This window comes from Crocodylus siamensis, chromosome 4, assembly GCF_052110815.1.
Source record: "Crocodylus siamensis isolate JL-2025a chromosome 4, ASM5211081v1, whole genome shotgun sequence".
NCBI classification, from domain to species: domain Eukaryota; kingdom Metazoa; phylum Chordata; order Crocodylia; family Crocodylidae; genus Crocodylus; species Crocodylus siamensis.
The window spans coordinates 28,776,061-28,795,526 of record NC_143398.1 but is presented as its reverse complement, the minus strand read 5'-3'; the positions used below and the strand labels follow the sequence as shown (position 1 = coordinate 28,795,526).

The following is a 19,466-nucleotide window of genomic DNA, read 5'->3' as shown; positions in this document are numbered from 1 at the left end:
GTATGCACCGCAACCTGAGGGCCCCCTCGGGGCCTGCAGCCCCCAGCTCTGGCACCGCCACCCAGACAGAGCCCATGGTTCTGGGTTCCACACAGATGGAGCCTCTGTTGCTTTTTCAGGCTCTGGGGCCCGGGAGCATGGCCACCTCTCCTTGTGGGGTCTGCTCCCTATTGGGGTCTCTGGCACGCCAGCTGGAGGTGCTCCAGGCTGCAGTCCAGAGACTGCGTGCCATCAGGGACTGTGAGCAGGAAATCGACTCCTACTGCCAGGCCCTTCTCCCCTGGGAGGCAGAGGGTAGACCACAGTCTCCCTCCAGGACAAGGGCCCTTACTGTCCAGCCCAGGTGTTGGATCAAGGTGGTCAAGGGCCTCAAGGCCCACTGCACCAAGGCCCCTGCCCCGCTGGAGCTATGCAACAGGTACAAACCTCTTGCAGCCCCAGCAAAGCCTGCTGAGCTGCCAGCTCCCACAGACAACATGGGCACTACTGGAGCTACCGCCCCCACTCTCCCCAAGACAAAACGTGAAGTGTTTGTCATGGGGAACTCCATCCTGAGGGGAAAATCTGCCACCCCGACCCCTTAGCACAGGAACTCTGCTGCTTCCCAGGAGCCCGCATCCAAAACATTGCAGAGAAGATCCCTAAACTTCTCCAGCCCACTGACCACTATCCCATGCTCCTTAACCATGTGGGCACCAATGACATGGCTTGGAGCACTCCCAGCTGGGTCATGAGGCGCTACAGGGATTTGGGAGCGGGGCTAAAGGGTTTGGGGGCAAAGGTGGTGTTTTCTTCAATTCTCCCAGTCTCGGGCTATGGGCTAAGGAGGGAGAGGAGGATCCAGGTAGTGAACCAAAGACTCTGGCGCTGGTGTCATTGGGAAGGCTTTGCCTTCCATGACCACAGTCTGCTCTTTGATGAGAGAGGGAGCGAGCTGCTGGGATGGGATGGCATCCACCTCTCTCCGCTGGGGAGGAGGCTCTTCTCAGCCAGACTGGCTGACCTGTTCCACCGGGCTTTAAACCAAGCCCACCAGCAGATGGGGGGGACTATCACCACTGCTGGCCCGCTGAGCAACCCTTGCAAAGCCAGCAGGTCAAGGCACTTAAGGGAGCCCACCCATGCCCAACCCTGGAACAACCGGTAGGCAAGGCAAGGGCCCCCAAGGGGACGCTTGCCTGCCTGTACACAAATGCCAGGAGCTTGGGGGAACCTGTCCTCCTGCTTAACGCAAAAATCATAGGGATAATGGAGACCTGGTGGGACTCCACCCATGACTGGACCATGGGTATAAATGGCTATACCCTGTACAGGAGAAATCGAGTAGACAAAAGGAGCAGGGGTGTAGCTCTCTATGTCAAAGAGAGCTACGCGTCCTCACAAGCTGACATTGGTGACCAGGGTGGATGGCTGGAGACCCTCTGGGTTAAAATCCGTGGGGAACATGACACAGGGGACACAATGGTGGGAGTCTACTACAGACCTCCCACCCAAAGTTAAGAGCTTGACCAGGAGTTTGCCAGGGTATTGGCTGAGGCCGCAAGCTCCAGGACCATGGCTGTCATGAGAGATTTTAACTACCCAGACATCTCGTGGGAAGAGAGTTCAGCTAAATTTGAGCAGTCGCAAAGCTTCCTCTCCTGCGTGGATGATCTGTATCTGACATGAGAGGTCTACGGGCCAACAAGAGGTAAAGTGCTACTCGACCTGGTACTGGCAACCGGGGACGACCTAATCAGTGACCTAATGATCAAAGGGAAGCTGGGTGACAGTGACCACGAGCTGATCACTTTCACCATCTGCCATAAAGCTGGCTAGTCAGTCAGCAACACTGAAGTCCTCGACTTCAGGAAAGCTGACTTTGACAAGCTCAGGAGGCTTGTTGGTGAGGCCCTAAGGGACCACAACCCCAAGAGGAGCGGAGCTCAGAAACAGTGGTTGCTCCTCATGGGAGCGATCCTTGATGCACAAGCTAATACTACTCCGTCTCAGAGGAAAGGCAGCAAAAGGGCACAGCAGCCCCCTTGGCTCTCCAGGGAACTAGTGGACCTCCTGCAGCTAAAAAGAAAGCTTACAAAGGATGGAGGATGGGATCCACCTCTAAGGAGGAATATTCTGCACTGGTCCGGACCTGCAGGGAGCGAACTAGGAAAGCCAAGGCTGCAACTGAACTCCAACTAGCTTCAAGTATCAAGGACAATAAAAAGTCCTTTTTTAGATACGTGGGGAGCCGGAGGAAAAGCAAGGGCAACACTGGACCCCTGTTAAACCAGGTCTGACAACCAACGCCCAGGAAAAAGCCAACCTATTAAATGGGTACTTTGCGTCGGCCTTTCATCAGTCCCACAGGACGCCCCTGCCCACTACAGGACAGGGGGGCCTGGGTGAGGGAGATCCCCTGCCCTCCATCAATGCCGACCTTGTGAAGGAACACCTTGAGAGGCTGGACACCTTCAAGTCATCTGGCCCTGACAACCTGCACCCCAGGGTACTCAAGGAGCTGGCGAGCGTCATAGCCCAGCCTCTGGCACAGATCTTTGAGAACTCCTGGCGCTCTGGTGTAGTGCCCGAAGATTGGGAGATGGCCAATGTGGTGCCTATCTTCAAGACAGGGAGGAAAGTGGATCCGGCAAACTACAGGCCCATCAGCCTGACCTCTATCCTGGGGACGGTCTTAGAAAAGATTATTAAAGAGGCCATGCTCAACAGACTGGCCAATGGCAACATCCTGAAGGATAGCCAGCACAGGTTTGTTGTGGATACATCTTGCTTGAACAATCTTATCTCCTTTTATGACCAGATGACCTATCACCTGGACAAGGGAGAGGAGATTGATGTCATATATCTTGACTTCAAAAAAGCCTTCGATCTGGTATCCTATGATCACCTCTTGGCGAAACTGGCCAATTGTGGCCTTGGGTCCACCATGATCCACTGGCTGGGAAATTGGCTCTGTGGTCAGACCCAGAGGGTGGTGGTTGATGAAAGTCCATCGTCATTGTGCCCTGCGACCAGTGGGGTCCCCCAAGGCTCTGTCCTTGGACCCATATTGTTCAACATCTTCATTAATGATGTGAACGCTGGAGTCAGAAGCAGACTGGCCAAGTTCACCGATGATACCGAACTCTGGGGTAAAGCATCCACACCCGAGGACAAGAGGGTGATCCAGGCTGACCTTGACAGGCTCACCAAATGGGTGGACGAGAACCTGATGATGTTTAACACTGAAAAATGCAAGGTTCTCCACCTCGGGAGGAAAAACCTGCAGCATCCTTATAGACTCAGCAGTGTTACGCTGGTTAGCACTGCAGATGAAAGGGACTTGGGGGTCATGACTGACTACAAGATGAACATAAGCCTTCAACGTGATGCTGCAAGCAAAATGTGATAAAGCAAGCAAAACACTGGCTTGCATCCATAGATGCTTCTCAAGCAAATCCCAGGACATCATTCGCCCCTTGTACTGCTGAAGTACTGTGTCTTGTTTTGGGCTTCTCAATTCAAAAGGGATGTGAAGAAGCTTGAGAAAGTCCAGAAAAGAGCCATGCACATGATCAGAGGTTAGGAAAACAGACCTTATGACAACAGGCTGAAAGCTATGGGTCTCTTTAGCCTGGAAAAGTGCAGGCTCAGGGGCAATCTGATGGCCACCTATAAGTTTATCAGGGGTGTTCACCAGGATCTGGGGGAACGATTGTTCACCAGAGGGCACCAAGGGATGAGAAGGTCAAACGGTTATAAACTCCAGCAAGACTGTTTCAGGGTGGACATAAGGAAGAATTTCTCACTGTCCGAGGCTCCAAGGTTTGGAACAGCCTACCACCAGAGGTGGTTCATGCATCTACACTGAATGACTTCAAGAAAAATTTGGATGCTTATCTTGCTGGGATCCTATGACTGCAGCTGAATTCCTGCCCCCTGAGTAGGGGACTGGACTCAATTATCTTCCAAGGTCCCTTCCAGCCCTAATGTCTATGAAATCTATGAAGACCGAGATAAAAAAGGCATTGAATACTTCAGCATTTCCTCATCAAGTCAGTAGGTTGTCTCCCCCATTCAGTAAGGGACTCTGACCTTCCTCTTGTTGCTAACATACTTGTAGAAACCCTAGTTACACTTCATGTCCCTTGATAGCTGCAACTCCAGTTGCACTTTGGCCACCCTGACTTCATCCCTGCATGCCCGAGCAATATTCTTATAGTCCTCCCTAGTCATCTGTCCAAGCTTCCACTTCTTGGAAGCTTCCTTGTTGTGTTTAAGCTCACTGAAGAGTTCTCTGCTAAGCTGAGCATCATATTTGTTATTCTTTCTGCATATCGGGATGGTGTGTTCCTGCACCCTCAGTAAGGTTTTTGTAAAATACAATCAGCGATCCTAGACTCCTTTTCCCATCAGCGAAAAAGCTTTTCTTAAAGTTCACTGATCATACTACCCACAAGTATCACCATCTGAGTTCCTAAAAGCTACAGCAATTGGAAAAAAAGTAAGAATACTAAAATATCTAAACTAAATATTAACCCTTGGAAATACAGTACAGTCCTGTGCCTAATGAGGGAACAGTCCAAATGTATTTTAACTCATATTACAAAGCAATATACTCTTATGCAATTTAATTAAGAAAATGATTTGACTATTTTCTAATAGGTATTTCAAGTTTAAGGAGTCCAGTGGCAGAGCAGTTAAGGTACAACAGCTTCAGAGACACATGTTTGAGCTTTGCTCTATACTCACACTGTGAGAGCTGGTTTCACTTGACCCAGCTGTACTAGGTATTTGGTTGCTTGGACTAGAAAGTCAAACATGGCTTGACATGATGCTAGCCAAATCACTTGCTGACGTGCCACTGGCAACAGAAACTGATGTGCATTAGCATGTTAGCCCTATGGGCACTAGACTCAAACAGGTCTCTGACCTTTTATCCCATGTTTATAATACCATACAATTCAGAAAAAATGTGTCTTAAACCTAGGCAGAAGTCAAAATAGTTTAGGTGTTACCGTGCCTCTTTCCTCGCTAGCACATGATGAATACCGTTTTCTGCTGCTATCTTCTTTACAAAAGACTTTGTTAATCCTCCTAAAGGAAAAATAGTTCTTCTTAAGGCATCCTGTGAAATCTGGCTGAGGAAGAATGTCTGGTCTTTCATGTTATCAGCTCCTCTAAGGAGTTTTACAGCTGTAAGGGTCAGAGCACAAAAAAGTTTCAAAAGTACGTAATTTAAGCTGTATGTAAAAAGGACTTAAACTAGTATAATTCTACCTAAAATAGGAACTCATACTATAGATACCGTTTTTCCTAATTACAGGCATACCTCGTTTTATTGAGCTTCGCTTTATTGCGCTTCGCAGATATTGCGTTTTTTACAAATTGAAGGTTTGTGGCAACCCTGCGTCGAGCAAGTCTATCGGCGCCACTTTTCCAACAGCATTTGCTCACTTCGCATTTTTTAGCAATAAAGTATTTTTTAATTAAGGTATGTACATTGGTTTTTTTAGACATAATGCTATTGCACACTTAATAGACTACAGTATAGTGTAAACATAACTTTTATATGCACTGGGCAACCAAAAAATTCACGTGACTCACTTTATTGTGATATTCACTTTATTGCGGTGGTCTGGAACCGAACCCGCAATATCTCCGAGGTATGCCTGTAAATGGATAAATCTCAGTTTCGTTACTGCACTCAAACGCATATGTTGGTTTCTGTTATTGAAATAACTGAAGCCGCATAGATTGTTTCTCCTGAGAGAGTCACTGTTCTCCTGGGAGATATGATGAGTGTACAGATGTTCAGGATTTTTCTCCCAGGGCAAAATAACCTGGGAAAAAACGGTTAAATAACCCCTGGGAGAGTTTCTCCTGGGGGAAACAAATGTCTACAGACATTTCCTAATGAGAAAAGCCATGGGGTAGTCCTCCAGCATCCCAGGGTGCTTTGGTATATCTACACATGCTGAAACCACATCTCCGAACTGCAGGGTAGATAAAGCAGGACCTGCTACATTAGAAAATGGGGGCCAGTGACATCACAGCTGCATTTCTAAATCAAAATCTTTGATTTTTTGGCAAAATGTGCATTTTGGCCAAAAGACAAGCAAACACTTCATTTCTTTAAATTCAGTTTTTGAATGAACAAATTTATTTTCCACAGAAATTTCCACTAATTTCACTTACTTGAAAATCCAATTTACAGTCACCCTTAATCACAAATGACAGGATATTAAAGGAGGTTTTCTATTATTGGAGAATAAGGAAATTCAAAAAACTTATTTACTGAATGACTGGCCTCTGAACGTGAAATAAGCCACAGCATTCACACAAAGTCTTATGTGATTTAAAACAGATTAACAGTACAAGATCAGGATATCCAAACAATTTATTTCTGGAATTTAACTTTCTTGAATTGAGAGAAAAACTATTCCAAATCCTTTTAGCAGTAAATGCAAGTCTTAGTCACATCATCTGTGAAAGGATATTGCAAAATGAGATGAGGACCAGAAACAGCAGCAAGAGTGATTTAAATTTTTTTCCATGCCAATGATATCACCAGAGTAAAAAGATTAGGGCTTTTACCTTAAACATGAGAAAAAGGGAACATCATAAAAGGTGGATAAATATAATTAACAATACAAATAAGATCTACGGGGACCTTATCTTCTTCCTATTTCAACATGCAGGAAACAGAACATTAAATTTAAAAAGTGGACAATGCATTTCCTGTTACCAGTTATGAATGTTGGGAAAATAAACAAACTTTAGAACGTACTACCACAGGACTTCAGTAACTCAAGCCACAACATTCAAAAAGGGACTGGAGATATATATGGTAGCAAGTATATCTAGGATTTTCATAATACTGTTATTTGCCTAAATACAAGACAACTTCAAATTTAAGATGATCCCCCCACCCCACAATAACTAGATTCTACATATGGAAAATTATAAATTCGTTTGACTTTCCATATATACAATCTAATTAGTCAAGGGTCAGGGAAAGCAGTGGCAGGCAGTGAGAAGCCAGACTTTTGCCCCTTGCCCCCACCACATGCCCCCCTCATACTTGCTCCTGTAACCCCTACCACTTCCGCCTAGCCAGTGCCTAGCACTCTGCCATTCACCCCCACCACGCTGCCCCCTGCTGCCCACCACTCCCTGCTCCACCTCGCCCCCATGTCTATGCCTGACACTTGCCAGCTACCCCCCCATGCCTATCCCTTCATTTCTGGCTCCGCTCCCACCGCTCTACTCTGCTTTGCTCTAGTTCTAGCTCCAGGGCAATCAGTAGCAGCAGCAGCAGCTCTGCCCCACCTGACCAGGCAAAAGCCATGGTGGTGGCTCTGGGCCCAATCAGGCCAAAGCTGGAGGGGCCAGAGCTGGAGCAAAAGGTAAGTGGAGGGGGAGCATCAAGCAAGTTTGCCCCATGCACACCCTACACCCACCTTCATCAGTTTCTCCCACACTCCTTCAGCTACATCCCTGCCCCTGTCCAGGCCAGGCAGCAGTTCAGCGTCAGCTCCAGCTCCAAGCCCAGGGCGAAAGCTGGAGCTGAGTTGCCACCTGCTCAGCAGGGCTGGTACTCAAATCTAGATATGACATCCCTCCACCCCCCGACCCCTCATGTCATTTGGGGGAAAAACCTCATCTTGAATTTGAGTAAATATGGTAAGCTCTTATTTTAAAACATTTGAAATAATGATTTGTGTGATCTCCTTGAAGGCTATAAGCAAGTGTCTTCTATTTAATTACATATTTCTAACTCAAGTAAGTTGACAGTTGCATTTTATGAATGTTGCTTCATTCATGGTTTATGCCAATTTAGAATGATAGAATTTACAAAGCTGCACTGTGAAATTCACTTATACTTTTATGAGCAAGCTAGCTGATAACCATACTGCAAATCTGAGCTCATTCCTTTGTTCAGAAATGCAAGTTCAGCAGCAGAAAAGGCAGGTTTGACCGTCAAAACACAAAAAAATGATTTAGAAATCAGAAATCTTTTTTTCTAGTAATACTTCACATTTCCTTATACTTGGATCAGTCAGACCTTTGAGAAATTTCATCTTTCTGAAAAGCAAATTCCATTTTAATCTCTGATTGCACGTAACAATGTGAAGGAAATAGTTGCCCTTCATCATTTTATGCTGTGTGTTTATAATTAGGGTAAACTATGAATTAAAATAATGACTTACCATTTCTCACTTCAAATCGGTTTCTGAAAAGTCCCTGTGGTCTACTAATATATTTCTGTTGGAAAACCTCCTCCTCTTCCAGGGAGTTCCTTGCATAATGTCCAGTAGCTACTGCATCTGCTCCTATCAAAGTAAAAAAAAAAGTTGAAGTTAAAACTCATAACATTTACTATATGAAAAATTATATCAATATTTGAAAATATATGACAAGAAATCATGAGAGCAAAAACTAGGTACATTACAACTGAGAAGCCTTACAAAGCTAGTTGGTGCTATTGTGTCCTTAATGCAGCCCAAATACTTAATGCAAATTATTCCTTAGTATACTGGACTTGGTTTTGATGTGCCAAAGTGCACCACCAAGCTTATAAACCTATCTTCACAGCAAGACAGTTCCTTGAAAGAAATTTATACTTATCTCCATAAAATTGAAAATTCTGACAGAATTTAGGAAATCCTTTACAAGTACTAGTATAAGGTGAAACAGATGTTCAAATCGAATGTGCATACAAACTTAAGCTCTTTACCATATTTCCCCAAGAGTCTGTACTGTTTTACACTTCAGTAGTAGGCTCAATATAGAGACACACTTGAAAATGGCTTACCAAGGTTATCCAAGGCATAACGAAGAAAATAATTGAATTTGATATGCTTGTTGCACATTATGTCAGGATTGGGTGTCCTTCCTAATTCATACTCTTTTAAGAAGTAACTGCAAATAAATGTGCAATAAATGTAAATATTATTAATATCACATAAATCTGTTTGACAGTAGAGAGGTATTTTACCTGTTAACCATAAGAACTTGAGGCCTAATAATAGTAAAATAATTTGTGAAAGAAATCCTTCGGATAAAGTATCTGTAAGATCATACACAGAAGATTTTCCCAAACTGCAGTTTTTCATACTCAAAAACTTTCAACAGTTTTATACTTCAAAATAATAAGTAAACTTATTTTCTATCTTGGTACTTGCCTGCCCTCAACAGGACAGTATTTGAGGTTTTTGTATAATGCTTCACTACGCATTCAAAATGGTTAGTAATCATTACAGATTTACAATAGAACCCAAACGGTAGGGTGATGACATGTATGCTGAAACACCTTAGGACCTATTCCAGTAAGGCAAAAGTTCTCAGCTGGGGTTCTGTGGGATGCTGTCGAACCTTCGAGTACTGCAAGACCCTCCACCCCTTCCCCCTGCACACCTCTCTCAGAAACACAGGTGTGCAGGACAGTTCTGCTTGCCCCACATCCCTTTGTTTCCGGGAGACACTGTGCGGGGCATAGCTTGGAAGGGCTACAGCATGAGACAGCTCCCGGGCCTGCTTTAAGTTTATCAGAGAATGCTAACAAGACAAGAGAATGCACATCTGTGCCAAAAACCCCTCCAGGTCCGGCTGCACACAAGGCGCATGCAGTAGTTCCATCTGGCGGCAGTGGTGGCATCACCTGGTTGAGAACCACTGAGGTAAGCTAAGGCAACATAGCATGGTTCTCAACTGGGGATGCTGCCAAATTCAAGAATTATGGAGGGATGACCCAAATCTAAAAAGCTGAGAATCCCACTGCAGTAAGGTGTTGCTTCTCTTCAATTTCTGTTCAAGTCCATGGGTATGAGGGTACTAGACTGACCCTTCCAAACAATACAAAGTAATATAAAGGTACTAACCATAACAGAGTTTGTTTTCACCCTTCATTGACTAGAATGGCCTCTGCCCTGACCATCTTACCTTTTACAAAGATTCTCTTTTCTAATGGAACATAAAGCAGAACAGCTTTTCCTTCATTTACTTCCTTTTTAAAATTTAACAGATGAAACCAGCAAGCAGATAGAATCTATCCATATCTGCATTGTTCATGTTTCTCCTCTTTGCTAGTTCAGCCTTGCTCTATGATGCCAATCCTTTGAGGGAGGCAACACAGTTCTGTATATCCTCAGCTTCTATTCAAACCAAACAAATACAAACTCTGCTAGGCAGATGAACAGAACTATATCAGAGCCCTTCTATCCAGTCATCTGGAGAGCTGGAAAGGGCAGCTTCTGCCTGGCTCTTTCTTCAACTGGGCAGTGAAAATGGCTGCTGAATCTCTCCAAAAAAAAAAAAAGGCTAGGAAATGACATCTTAGAGACCAGGGCAAAGATAAGACCTGGAGTGATGCTCCTAGCTAAAGAAAAGCTTAGAAATACAAGGCCTATAAAGAACCCTAGAAAGGAATGAATTCTAGGTTTGAAGAGCCAGAAGAGAAAGGGTCCCTGGAGTGAAGCCAAAAAAGTGCTTGTGAGCCCTGAATGGGTTAAAATGACAATAGAAGGTAACAGGACAGGAGTTGTAGTATGGGGCTTTATATTTAGTCTGTGCAGCCACTCTACTCACAGATCTCAGGCTAGCACTTGGAAGTCCCCTTAACTCTTCTGCAACAAGACAGAAAACTAGAATGCACCCCTGAGTGAAGCAATTTTCTTTGTATGCTGAACAACACAAGACCAAGTGTTCATACTTCAAGAAACAAAATCACTGAGAATTAGCATCTGATATGCCATAATGGCCAGTCAAACAGACACTTGCCAACATGGTCCATGGCATAAGAACCAGGCCCTTCCAGACAGTGATGAATCTGTATTTTAAAAGGAGCAAGAATGATACTAGGAAACAGGTTATTTCCTAGAAGGGTACGGAAGGGTATCTTTTACAGTAGCAAGAATAAATGAAAGACAGTATCTTTGGAGACCAGCTTAGTAATCTTTATGTCTGAAAGGATGTAAATATTCTCCTTGTTATAACTGAAGCAGGAAAGATTTCTGGTCTGGTAAGCATGCTTGGGGACAGGAAAGTATATGCATAGTAAAGACTTCCCAATAATTCATTGAATAATGAATGTAAATGGCCAGATAAGAATGCAAGCCAAACCATGAAAGCACGTGTTTCAAGTTTCATATTGTTTGAAGTTTCTGGGCAAAAGATGCTTTATGCCATCACCTAGCAGATGTAGAGCTTACAGTTTTAAGATAAGGTAAAAACATTGTTCTGATTTTTGTTTGTTAGTTTATTCTTATACCTCTGTCTGTAATCTCAACATACAGATACAGGTTTATTATAAAAATAAGAGCAGTCATAAGAAAACTTTTTGCTATTGTTTCTAACATACTTATTGTCAGTGGTGGATGTGATTTCAGGCCACTTTAATCATAATTTCATAGTTGGTAGGGTCAGAAGGGACCTGAGCAGATCATCAAGTCTGACCCCCTGCCATGGCAGGAAAAAGTACTGGGATCAAATGACCTCGGCAAGGTGTTGGTCTAGCCTCCTCACAAAGACCCCCAGGGTAGGAGCCAGCACCACTTCTCTTGGAAGTTGGTTCCAGAACCTAGCCACCCTGACCATGAAGTAGCGCCTTCTGATGTCTAGTCTGAATCTACTCTCCGCCAGCTTGTTATTTCTAGTCACTCCTGTTAGTGCTTGGGGAAACGAGGACTCCCCCAGTGCCTGCTGGTCCCCTCTGACTAGTTTGTAACAGGCCACTAGATCCCCCCTCAGCCTTCTCTTGCGGAGGCTGAACAGGTTCAGGTCCCGTAGCCTGTCCTTGTAAGGCCTGCCCTGCTGTCCCCTGATCATGCGAGTGGCCCTCCTCTGGATCCTCTCCATGTTGTCCACATCCCTCTTGAAGTGCAGCGCCCAGAACTGGACGCAGTACTCCAACTGCGGCCTGACCAGTGTCACATAGAGGAGGAGGACCACCTCCTGGTCCTGCTCGAGATGTATCTGTGGATGCATGACAAGGTATGGTTGGCCTTCCTGACTGCATCCCCACACTGCCGGCCCATGTTCATCTTGGAATCAATGATGATTCCAAAATCCTTTTCTGCCTTTGCACTGACAAGAAGGGAGTTCCCCAGCCTGTAGGTATGGTGCCGGTTGTTCCTCCCCCGGTGCAGTACCCTGCACTTGTCAGTGCTGAAACTGATCCTGTTCTCATCTGCCCATCCCTATAACCTGACTAGGTCTGATTGCAGCCTATTCCTCCCGTCTAGCGTGCCCACATCTCCCCACATCTTAGTGTTGTCAGCAAATTTGAACAGGGTGCTTTCTACCCCCTTGTCCAAGTCACTGATGAAGATGTTGAACAGTGCGGGCCCAAGGACTGAGCTCTGGGGAACCCCACTGCCCACATCCCTCCAGGTCGAAAATGACCCATCCACTACCACTCTCTGGGTGTGGCCCTCCAGCCAGTTAGCGACCCATTTGACTGTGTAGGTGTCAATACCACAGGCCCCCAGTTTTTTAATGAGAATGGGGTGAGAAACAGTGTCAAAGGCCTTCAAATGGGAGGCCTCCTTGAAAGAAGGGGCAGAATCTGTAATTCCTAAGTACATGACCAGACAAAGGTGTGATTCTTCTAGCAGAAGAGATTTTGTCAGATAAGACCTGACAGGACTTGGGTGAGGCAAGCAAAGTAGATACCTTAGGTCAAGAAGTTGGCCCATTGGCACATCTCAGTCTGTTTCTAGCAGTCAAGCAGCAGAGAGCAGAGAGGGCTTAGGGCTGAAAGACACAACTGTAGTTGTGAGCATGAGAACACCCTGGGAGTGTGTCTCAAAGGTGCACTGATCAAACCCAAGAACAGGGTGGGTCACAGTGAGTGTATAAACTCTGATCTTAAAAAATGTAAAAATAAGGAAGGGAAAATAGTGCCTACCATATTACGGTACTTCTGTACTGCCTTATCATTCTACAGACACTGGCTTTGCCTCACTGCTATCCATGAATTGTTACTATTCAAAATGATGCACTTATACAAAAATACATGGAGAACATATTCTTAAGGATTTAAAAATATATATATTCCTACCTGAATACTTCATTCCAGTATTCTTTTATATAGGAAACCTGATGGAAAGGAATATCCAGTTTCTGACAAACCCTGTAAGCATCTTCACAATCTCTGTCAGCTGAACAAACTCCTTGTTCATCCACAGTGTCCCAGCTCCTTATAAACACCCCTGTTACTTGGTAACCTATTTGATAAAGGAAGACATTTTCAGGAAATCACTAATTCCTTATGGATCAGATCCTGCAAAAGGACTGCTCAGAAATATCTAGAGCTGGCAGGCAAGGAGCTGCATCCAGAGCTGGGATTTTGGGGCAGTGATGACATGAGGCCAGGGCAAAGCTGCAATCTGCTCTCCACATGCCCCTGCCTGTGAAACTTGTGCTCGTCATAGGGGTGTGTGGGCAGATCATGGCTCTGCCCCAGCCCCGTGTTGTCACTGCCCCAAGTTCCCAGGGCCTACAGGCCCCACCTGCCCTTTTCACTCCTGGATGCCACTCCCTGCCAGCCACCTGTCATGGCCATGCAGGTCCCACCCCGCCAGTGGGTGCCAGGCGGACAGGCCAGGGTAGGAGGGGGCTGGGTCCAGCAGTGCCAGCTGAAAGATACTACCATCAGGGCTGCTGGGAAATGGAGTCCAGCTGCTATGCCACCCCAGCCCCACTGCAGGCCCGGGGGCTGCAGGACTGGCCACATGTACCAAACCCCACGCTCCCCCTCATGCCTGGGCCAGGTGGGACTGCATTTTGCCCACCCCTGCTTTATATCATATGGCTGTCATCAGGGTGGGACTGGGTGCCCCCAGTATCTAATAAGCACAACCAAAGTTTGAAAGCAGAGCAACACTACATTTCTTTCAGTATGATGTATACAGAGCATAGGGCCTAGACACATTTTCACAGCAGTCCCCTCAACACTGTCTGGGGCAGTGGACACACACCTGGTAGGTTCCTAGCGCAACTGCTTATCTCTGCTCCTGCCAGTTGAGTTTCAGGGCAGACCCCTCCCCAGTGTGGATTTTATTTAAATTAAATTGATTTAAATCAGACAAGGTTATTTGGGTAAATGTGATATTAAATCAACTTGTCTATTTGAGCTGCCAGGCTTCCTCTAGAACTATTTAGTTGGTCTAATAAAAGATATAGATAATAATAGATAAAGATAAGATTTACCCAAAGAACCTTGTCTGCCTATGTCCCTATGCCAACACAGCTACAGCCCTAATGATTTAAATCACTGGCCACGAAGCCTCAATTTAATCATTATTTTCTACAAAAAGTGCACTCTTGTTTCTTGATATCATTTATTCATTTAACTTCTTGAAACTCTGCACTTTGAGAGAGGTAAGGGCTTGACTGTGTGTACACAAACTTGCAGAGAGACAATAGGCTGGTGGGTAGGTAATTGGGTCTGTTATCTCTCATTTCCATATAGTGCTGTTAATAGTGCTGATGGGATGTTATCACTGGAGATACAAACCCACAATTTGAGAAATGAAACTAAGCATCAAAGAAATGCTTAATGGGATCTTCTAGACTGAGCACTGAGTCCTATTGGGTAGAGTGGTTTTCTTTAATCTTTAAAAATCTATAGAGGAGCTTCCCCACAGCCTCTTGCCAAGGCCCTGGCAGCGCTGCTCCCTGCACCTTCCTGTTTACACCAGTGTTGCCAACTCTCAGGATTTTTGCCATCATTCTTAAAGTCTACGCTTCAGGAATGTGAAAACCTTAGCTCTTTCATCTGTAAATATAAATATTATTATATAGACATAGATTATTACACAATAGTAGAAATAACTATGTTTTTTACATTCCCAAAGCGTAGCCTTTAAGAACCACACCAAAAATCCTGAGAGCTGGCAACACTGTTACATGCTCCCAGGGCCTCCTGGTGACCCTGGTCCTGGCCATAGACAAGCTCGGGACTTATTCAGGGGGCTATGGCCAGAGGGAGCACGGTCCTGGGTTCCCATATTTCCAGGATCAAAAAAGAGGGCACCTGTAGGGAGAGGGAGCGGGGTATATAATTGCGGGGGGGAGGGGGGCAGTGATATGCCTCTGACCCTCGCTCCTAAGTCCCCACCCCCGACTCTCAGTCGTTGTCTCCTCAGCGCCCCACCCCAGCCGCTCCAGCCCATGTCGGCGTAGGGTGACCCCTCCCCGCGCCCGCACCTCGCCGCCGGAGCAGCACCGCCGCCACCGCGCTGTCCACGCCGCCGGACAGAGCGCACACCACGTGTCGCGCCGCCGCCTGCATCTTCCCGGTTGGGGGCCAAGTTTGAGGGACGGACACTTCCGGTCAGCCTTCCGGCGGTGCGAAGGGGGCTGTCCCTCACTGGGCTATGTCCGGCGGGAAACACACGCTGCCTCAGGGGTTCCGGGGACACCCACGGGCTCCGTTGCAGGAAGGGGCGCCCAGGGCTGCCGGGGGTAGGGCTTTTTGGCAGAACTGGTTGTTGCTTAACTGACACGAAAATCAGGCTGTCCCGGGAGGGCTGCCCACTGTGGGAGCCCTGGAAGTGATCCCCGGCACTGGAGGGGTGGGAAACCACTGGCCTCTGTGCCCTGGGCTGGGAGACTGTTGCCTGTGCCAGGTGGAGGCAGGGCACTCACATGCTGGGGCTCAGCAACACAGAGATATGCTGCCTGAGCCTGGAAAGTGAACCTAGATTCAGGAAAGCTTGTGCTCTACATGCATCTCTTACTCCAGAGGTGAGATCCACTCTGCCTTCTGAGTGACTTTGCTAACCCTCTCTTGGCACACACCATGAAATCTAGACCCAGGTGGATATGTGCTTCCCAGCTGTCTGTGTCCAGGCTGCATACCAGAACAATCCCGCAGATGGCAGACAGGCAGGCTGAAGGACTCCAGTATGAGCTAGGAGACATGGGTGAAGGCTCAACCTCCTGGCTGGCAAGGAAATCTCCAGGATTTCTTTGATGATGCTGATGCATAAAGCGGTTTGTTTCTCTGCTGGAGGCCACAAAAATCACAGACACACACTCGTTAGATGGCACAAAAGGTGTATTTGCAAATAGGGTCAGAGCAGAGTCAAGAACTCAGATTACTCCAAACCCACAAAGGAATTTTGCAAGGAATATTTATCTTCTCCCTCCTGGGCACATGTGCAGAAACAGGAACTCTTACAGCTCACTTCTGTTTCATACAAGCATACATGTAGTTACATCACTACATACATCGCATGTATAGTATAATTAACTACTTAAGTATGCAGGGCGGAGAGGTAAATATGCATCAGCTAATTAAGCATGCTCAGAGACCTCTATAGGTCACCAAGAGTTCAAACCCCTCCCCCCTTTTCAAGGACACAGTCAGTTGCATTCCAGCTTTTGTAATCTGTATGAGAAAGGATAGGGAGAAGCTGGGGGAGAGTCTGCGATTTAGCATAAGAAAAGCTGTGGCAAGGCTGGGAAAGGAAAAAAGTCCTTGGCAGTGTTTCTTTCTTATCAGGTGCAAGATGCAAGCTGTGCATTTCTAACAATACTCCATTTCTAACAATATTCCATTTCTAACAATGCAGTCCTTGGCCCTGCCACCTCTGGGTCTGTCAAGGCCATCTTCAAACCTCTAGCAAGTCATGGCTCAATACCATCACCCCTGAGAAGATTGAGTCTAGCTCCTTGTAACAGGGAGCTGTGACTTGGTCAATGTCTAAACAGCAATCAACATCATTACCACTTGTAGGCATGCTACAAAGCACTAAGGTCCTTTCCCTTGAAGCAGCCCTGCAGACTATCACTGCCACATTTGTACATCCACACATATTCCTTCCTAAGGGTTTGCCAGACTTTGGCTCTTCCCCAGAATGCTAGCAGGTTCAGTCTTTATTTATGAGCTCCAGTGCAGCTTACTTGAATTACAAAACAAAAGGTAACCAGGTGAGCTGCTAAACTTTCAACAGATGAAACATACAACAAAAGATGGGCAAAGTCTGGTGATGTGCCCAAATCTGAAAATGGGGTGGCGTCTAGTTACTATGGCTCCAGAAAAGTAGATGAGGTCTGAGACTACGATGCAGTGTAGAAATGAAGCCAGGACATAAACTAGGTAAGTCAGGAACAAAGCTGCATGCATGCCACTGCTAATCCATGAATGCTGAAGGAAATTGATTACCATTCTTCCTGGGTTAACATCCTAATTGAGGCAAACTTATTTCAAGAGGGAACACTATGCTTGCAACTCTGCTCATTACTCCTCATAAGTACAGCTTGTTTCATGTGTCAGTTATGCAACAAAATAACCTTTCCCAAAATATAACTATCCTCCCCACCCCAATTACTATAGTGGGATGATTTCCAAAGTGTCACATAACAGAAAAACAGCTGTACAGACAAAGGCTGTGGTGCAAATAAGTAATGCAACTTAAATTTATGTTAAAAGCAAGCAGATTACATGGTCTCTGGTAAATGTGAATGCCAAGGTGAGTGACAGAGCAACTTCATACACAGGTCTGAAAATACAGTTATTGGATTGAGCTTTGGGGGACTCTAGATACAGGTCTAGAAAAATCTGAGCTAGTTAGGGTACAAGTAATCCAATTGAGAAAATGTACTCATTTCACAACTGTATGAATTTAAGAGCATACACAAAAGATTCCTTGTAAGGTCAAACCTAAAGCCATATTCAAATCTAAAATTTGCCCCAAACTGAGATTTTTGGGGAAAAAAAGTGCTACAACAGATTTATTTCTACTTTCTTTGAGCTGCCAGGCTTTGTCCAGAACAGGGGTTCTCAATCCCGGGGCCATGGCCTGGTGCTGGCCCGGGCCAGGCCGCGCCGCAGCAGGTCAGCTGCCAGACCAGAAGTGGCCGCCGACCAGCAAACCGCAGCCCCCCAGAGCTGGGCGGAGGCTGTGGCTCACAGGGCCCGCAGCAGTGCAGGGTTGCCCCCCGCCCCCACATTCTTACCCATTTTCTGGCCGGAAATTTTGTCTGCAGTTGGCTGTGACTGTTGGGCCACGGCATAAAAACTTCGGGAACCCCTGCTTTAGAACCTCTCTTTAAGAATCTTTGTTTCCTGATCATTAAGTCAAAAATCCTATAGGAGTAGAGTAGCTACTCCAGCCATCTTTATGAAAATAAAAAAATGCTTCTTAAGCAGGAAAGGATCTAAGTGATTTTGTACACTGCTTACAAGAATCCTTCCAGCTCAGGCACTATACAAGTAAAATTTTGCTTTACATGAAGTTCTACATCACTTACTACCTTTCTAGCATGGGGTTTAATTGACCAATATAAAATGGACCCTTATTAAGCATGGTTGTGGGACTCTTCTTATTGTAAAGTGCAGTGACTTGTGCCTCCCTCTATCATACACATTTTTATAAAGCTTATCATTAGATTATATTAGTTAGTTTTTTAAAATTTTGGCATTTCACTCTCTGAGGTATTCTTGCTGGTGCTGGAGAAATTAAAAAGTTGAACAGAAATATTTAAAGTGAAGTTGTACCTCTGCCGCTAGAGGGCAAGATAAAGAAAAGCAAGCAGCAAGCTGAATTTAGTTCTGTGTCTATCATTCTTACTCTAAAATTGAATGTGGTCAGCCAGCCACAGGTACAGATTAGTCATTCTTCCAGGTAGCCATCACCATTCACTCAGATTTATACCCACAAGATTCTTGATTAGTTTAAATTTGGAGTTCCTCTGCTACAGCATAGTTTAGGACACATGGAACATTGCTGAGCAGCAAACAGCACAGGTAAGGTATAGTCAGAAATGTGAAATTCTAGTCTGTAGTTCTAGTGCACCAGTGTTGTACTAAATTGAGTTAAGGGATGGGGTGAATGGAAATAAAATGAGACTATTCTGATCTCCAATCCTACTTTATTCAACACCTAAGCAATACCAATATTTAAGCAAAGCTTTACATACAAAAAAACTAGAACTCTTGGTTCCAAAATGATACCTTTTATTAGACCAACGGGAAAATGGCAAAATTGTCCTTTTCTGCAAGCTTTCAGGATCAAAGTCCCTTTGTCAGGCTCTGGGAAAAGTATAGATGGTACAAAATGGTAAAAAGTCCCCAAAGGTAGGAAATAAACTGAAATGAAGTTTATTTCGTACCTGTGGACTTTGATCCCAAAAGCTTGCAGAAAAGGACAATTTTCTTTCCATTTTCCAGTTGGTCTAATAAAAGGTATCTTTTTGGAACCAGGAGATCTAGTTTTTTGTATGTCTTTTTGTCTCAGACTAACACAGCTACCAAGTACACCCCTGAAGCTTTAACTACTATATTCAACTTTTAATCAAGCCCTAACAGTCAACATAAATATTCTTATGCAAACTTTCTGATGGATACGGTGAATTCAGCTGGCCAGGCATCTATTACTGCACCGGGGTTCAAGAAGTTTTCTTTTCCTCTCCCCAGCTTTAAAGATTTTTATATGCTTTTTTTTTTTTTTTTTTTTTTTTTTTACAGTTCTCTT

General features: G+C 45.3%; 1 protein-coding gene across 1 annotated transcript in view; it reads right to left on the bottom strand.

Moving 5' to 3' along the window:
* The window catches only part of TRMU (tRNA mitochondrial 2-thiouridylase), a 30,203-nt gene extending 14,891 nt beyond the window's left edge, over positions 1 to 15,312 (bottom strand). The window contains exons 1-5 of the mRNA XM_090042079.1: positions 15,193 to 15,312; positions 13,043 to 13,208; positions 8,798 to 8,904; positions 8,193 to 8,315; positions 5,003 to 5,175 (exon numbers count right to left, since the gene is read on the bottom strand). Coding sequence (XP_089898205.1) covers positions 5,003 to 5,175; positions 8,193 to 8,315; positions 8,798 to 8,904; positions 13,043 to 13,208; positions 15,193 to 15,277 — 654 coding nt within the window. The 5' untranslated portion in view covers positions 15,278 to 15,312. The remainder of the gene's footprint in view (positions 1 to 5,002; positions 5,176 to 8,192; positions 8,316 to 8,797; positions 8,905 to 13,042; positions 13,209 to 15,192) is intronic.
* Positions 15,313 to 19,466: the final 4,154 nt, after the last annotated feature.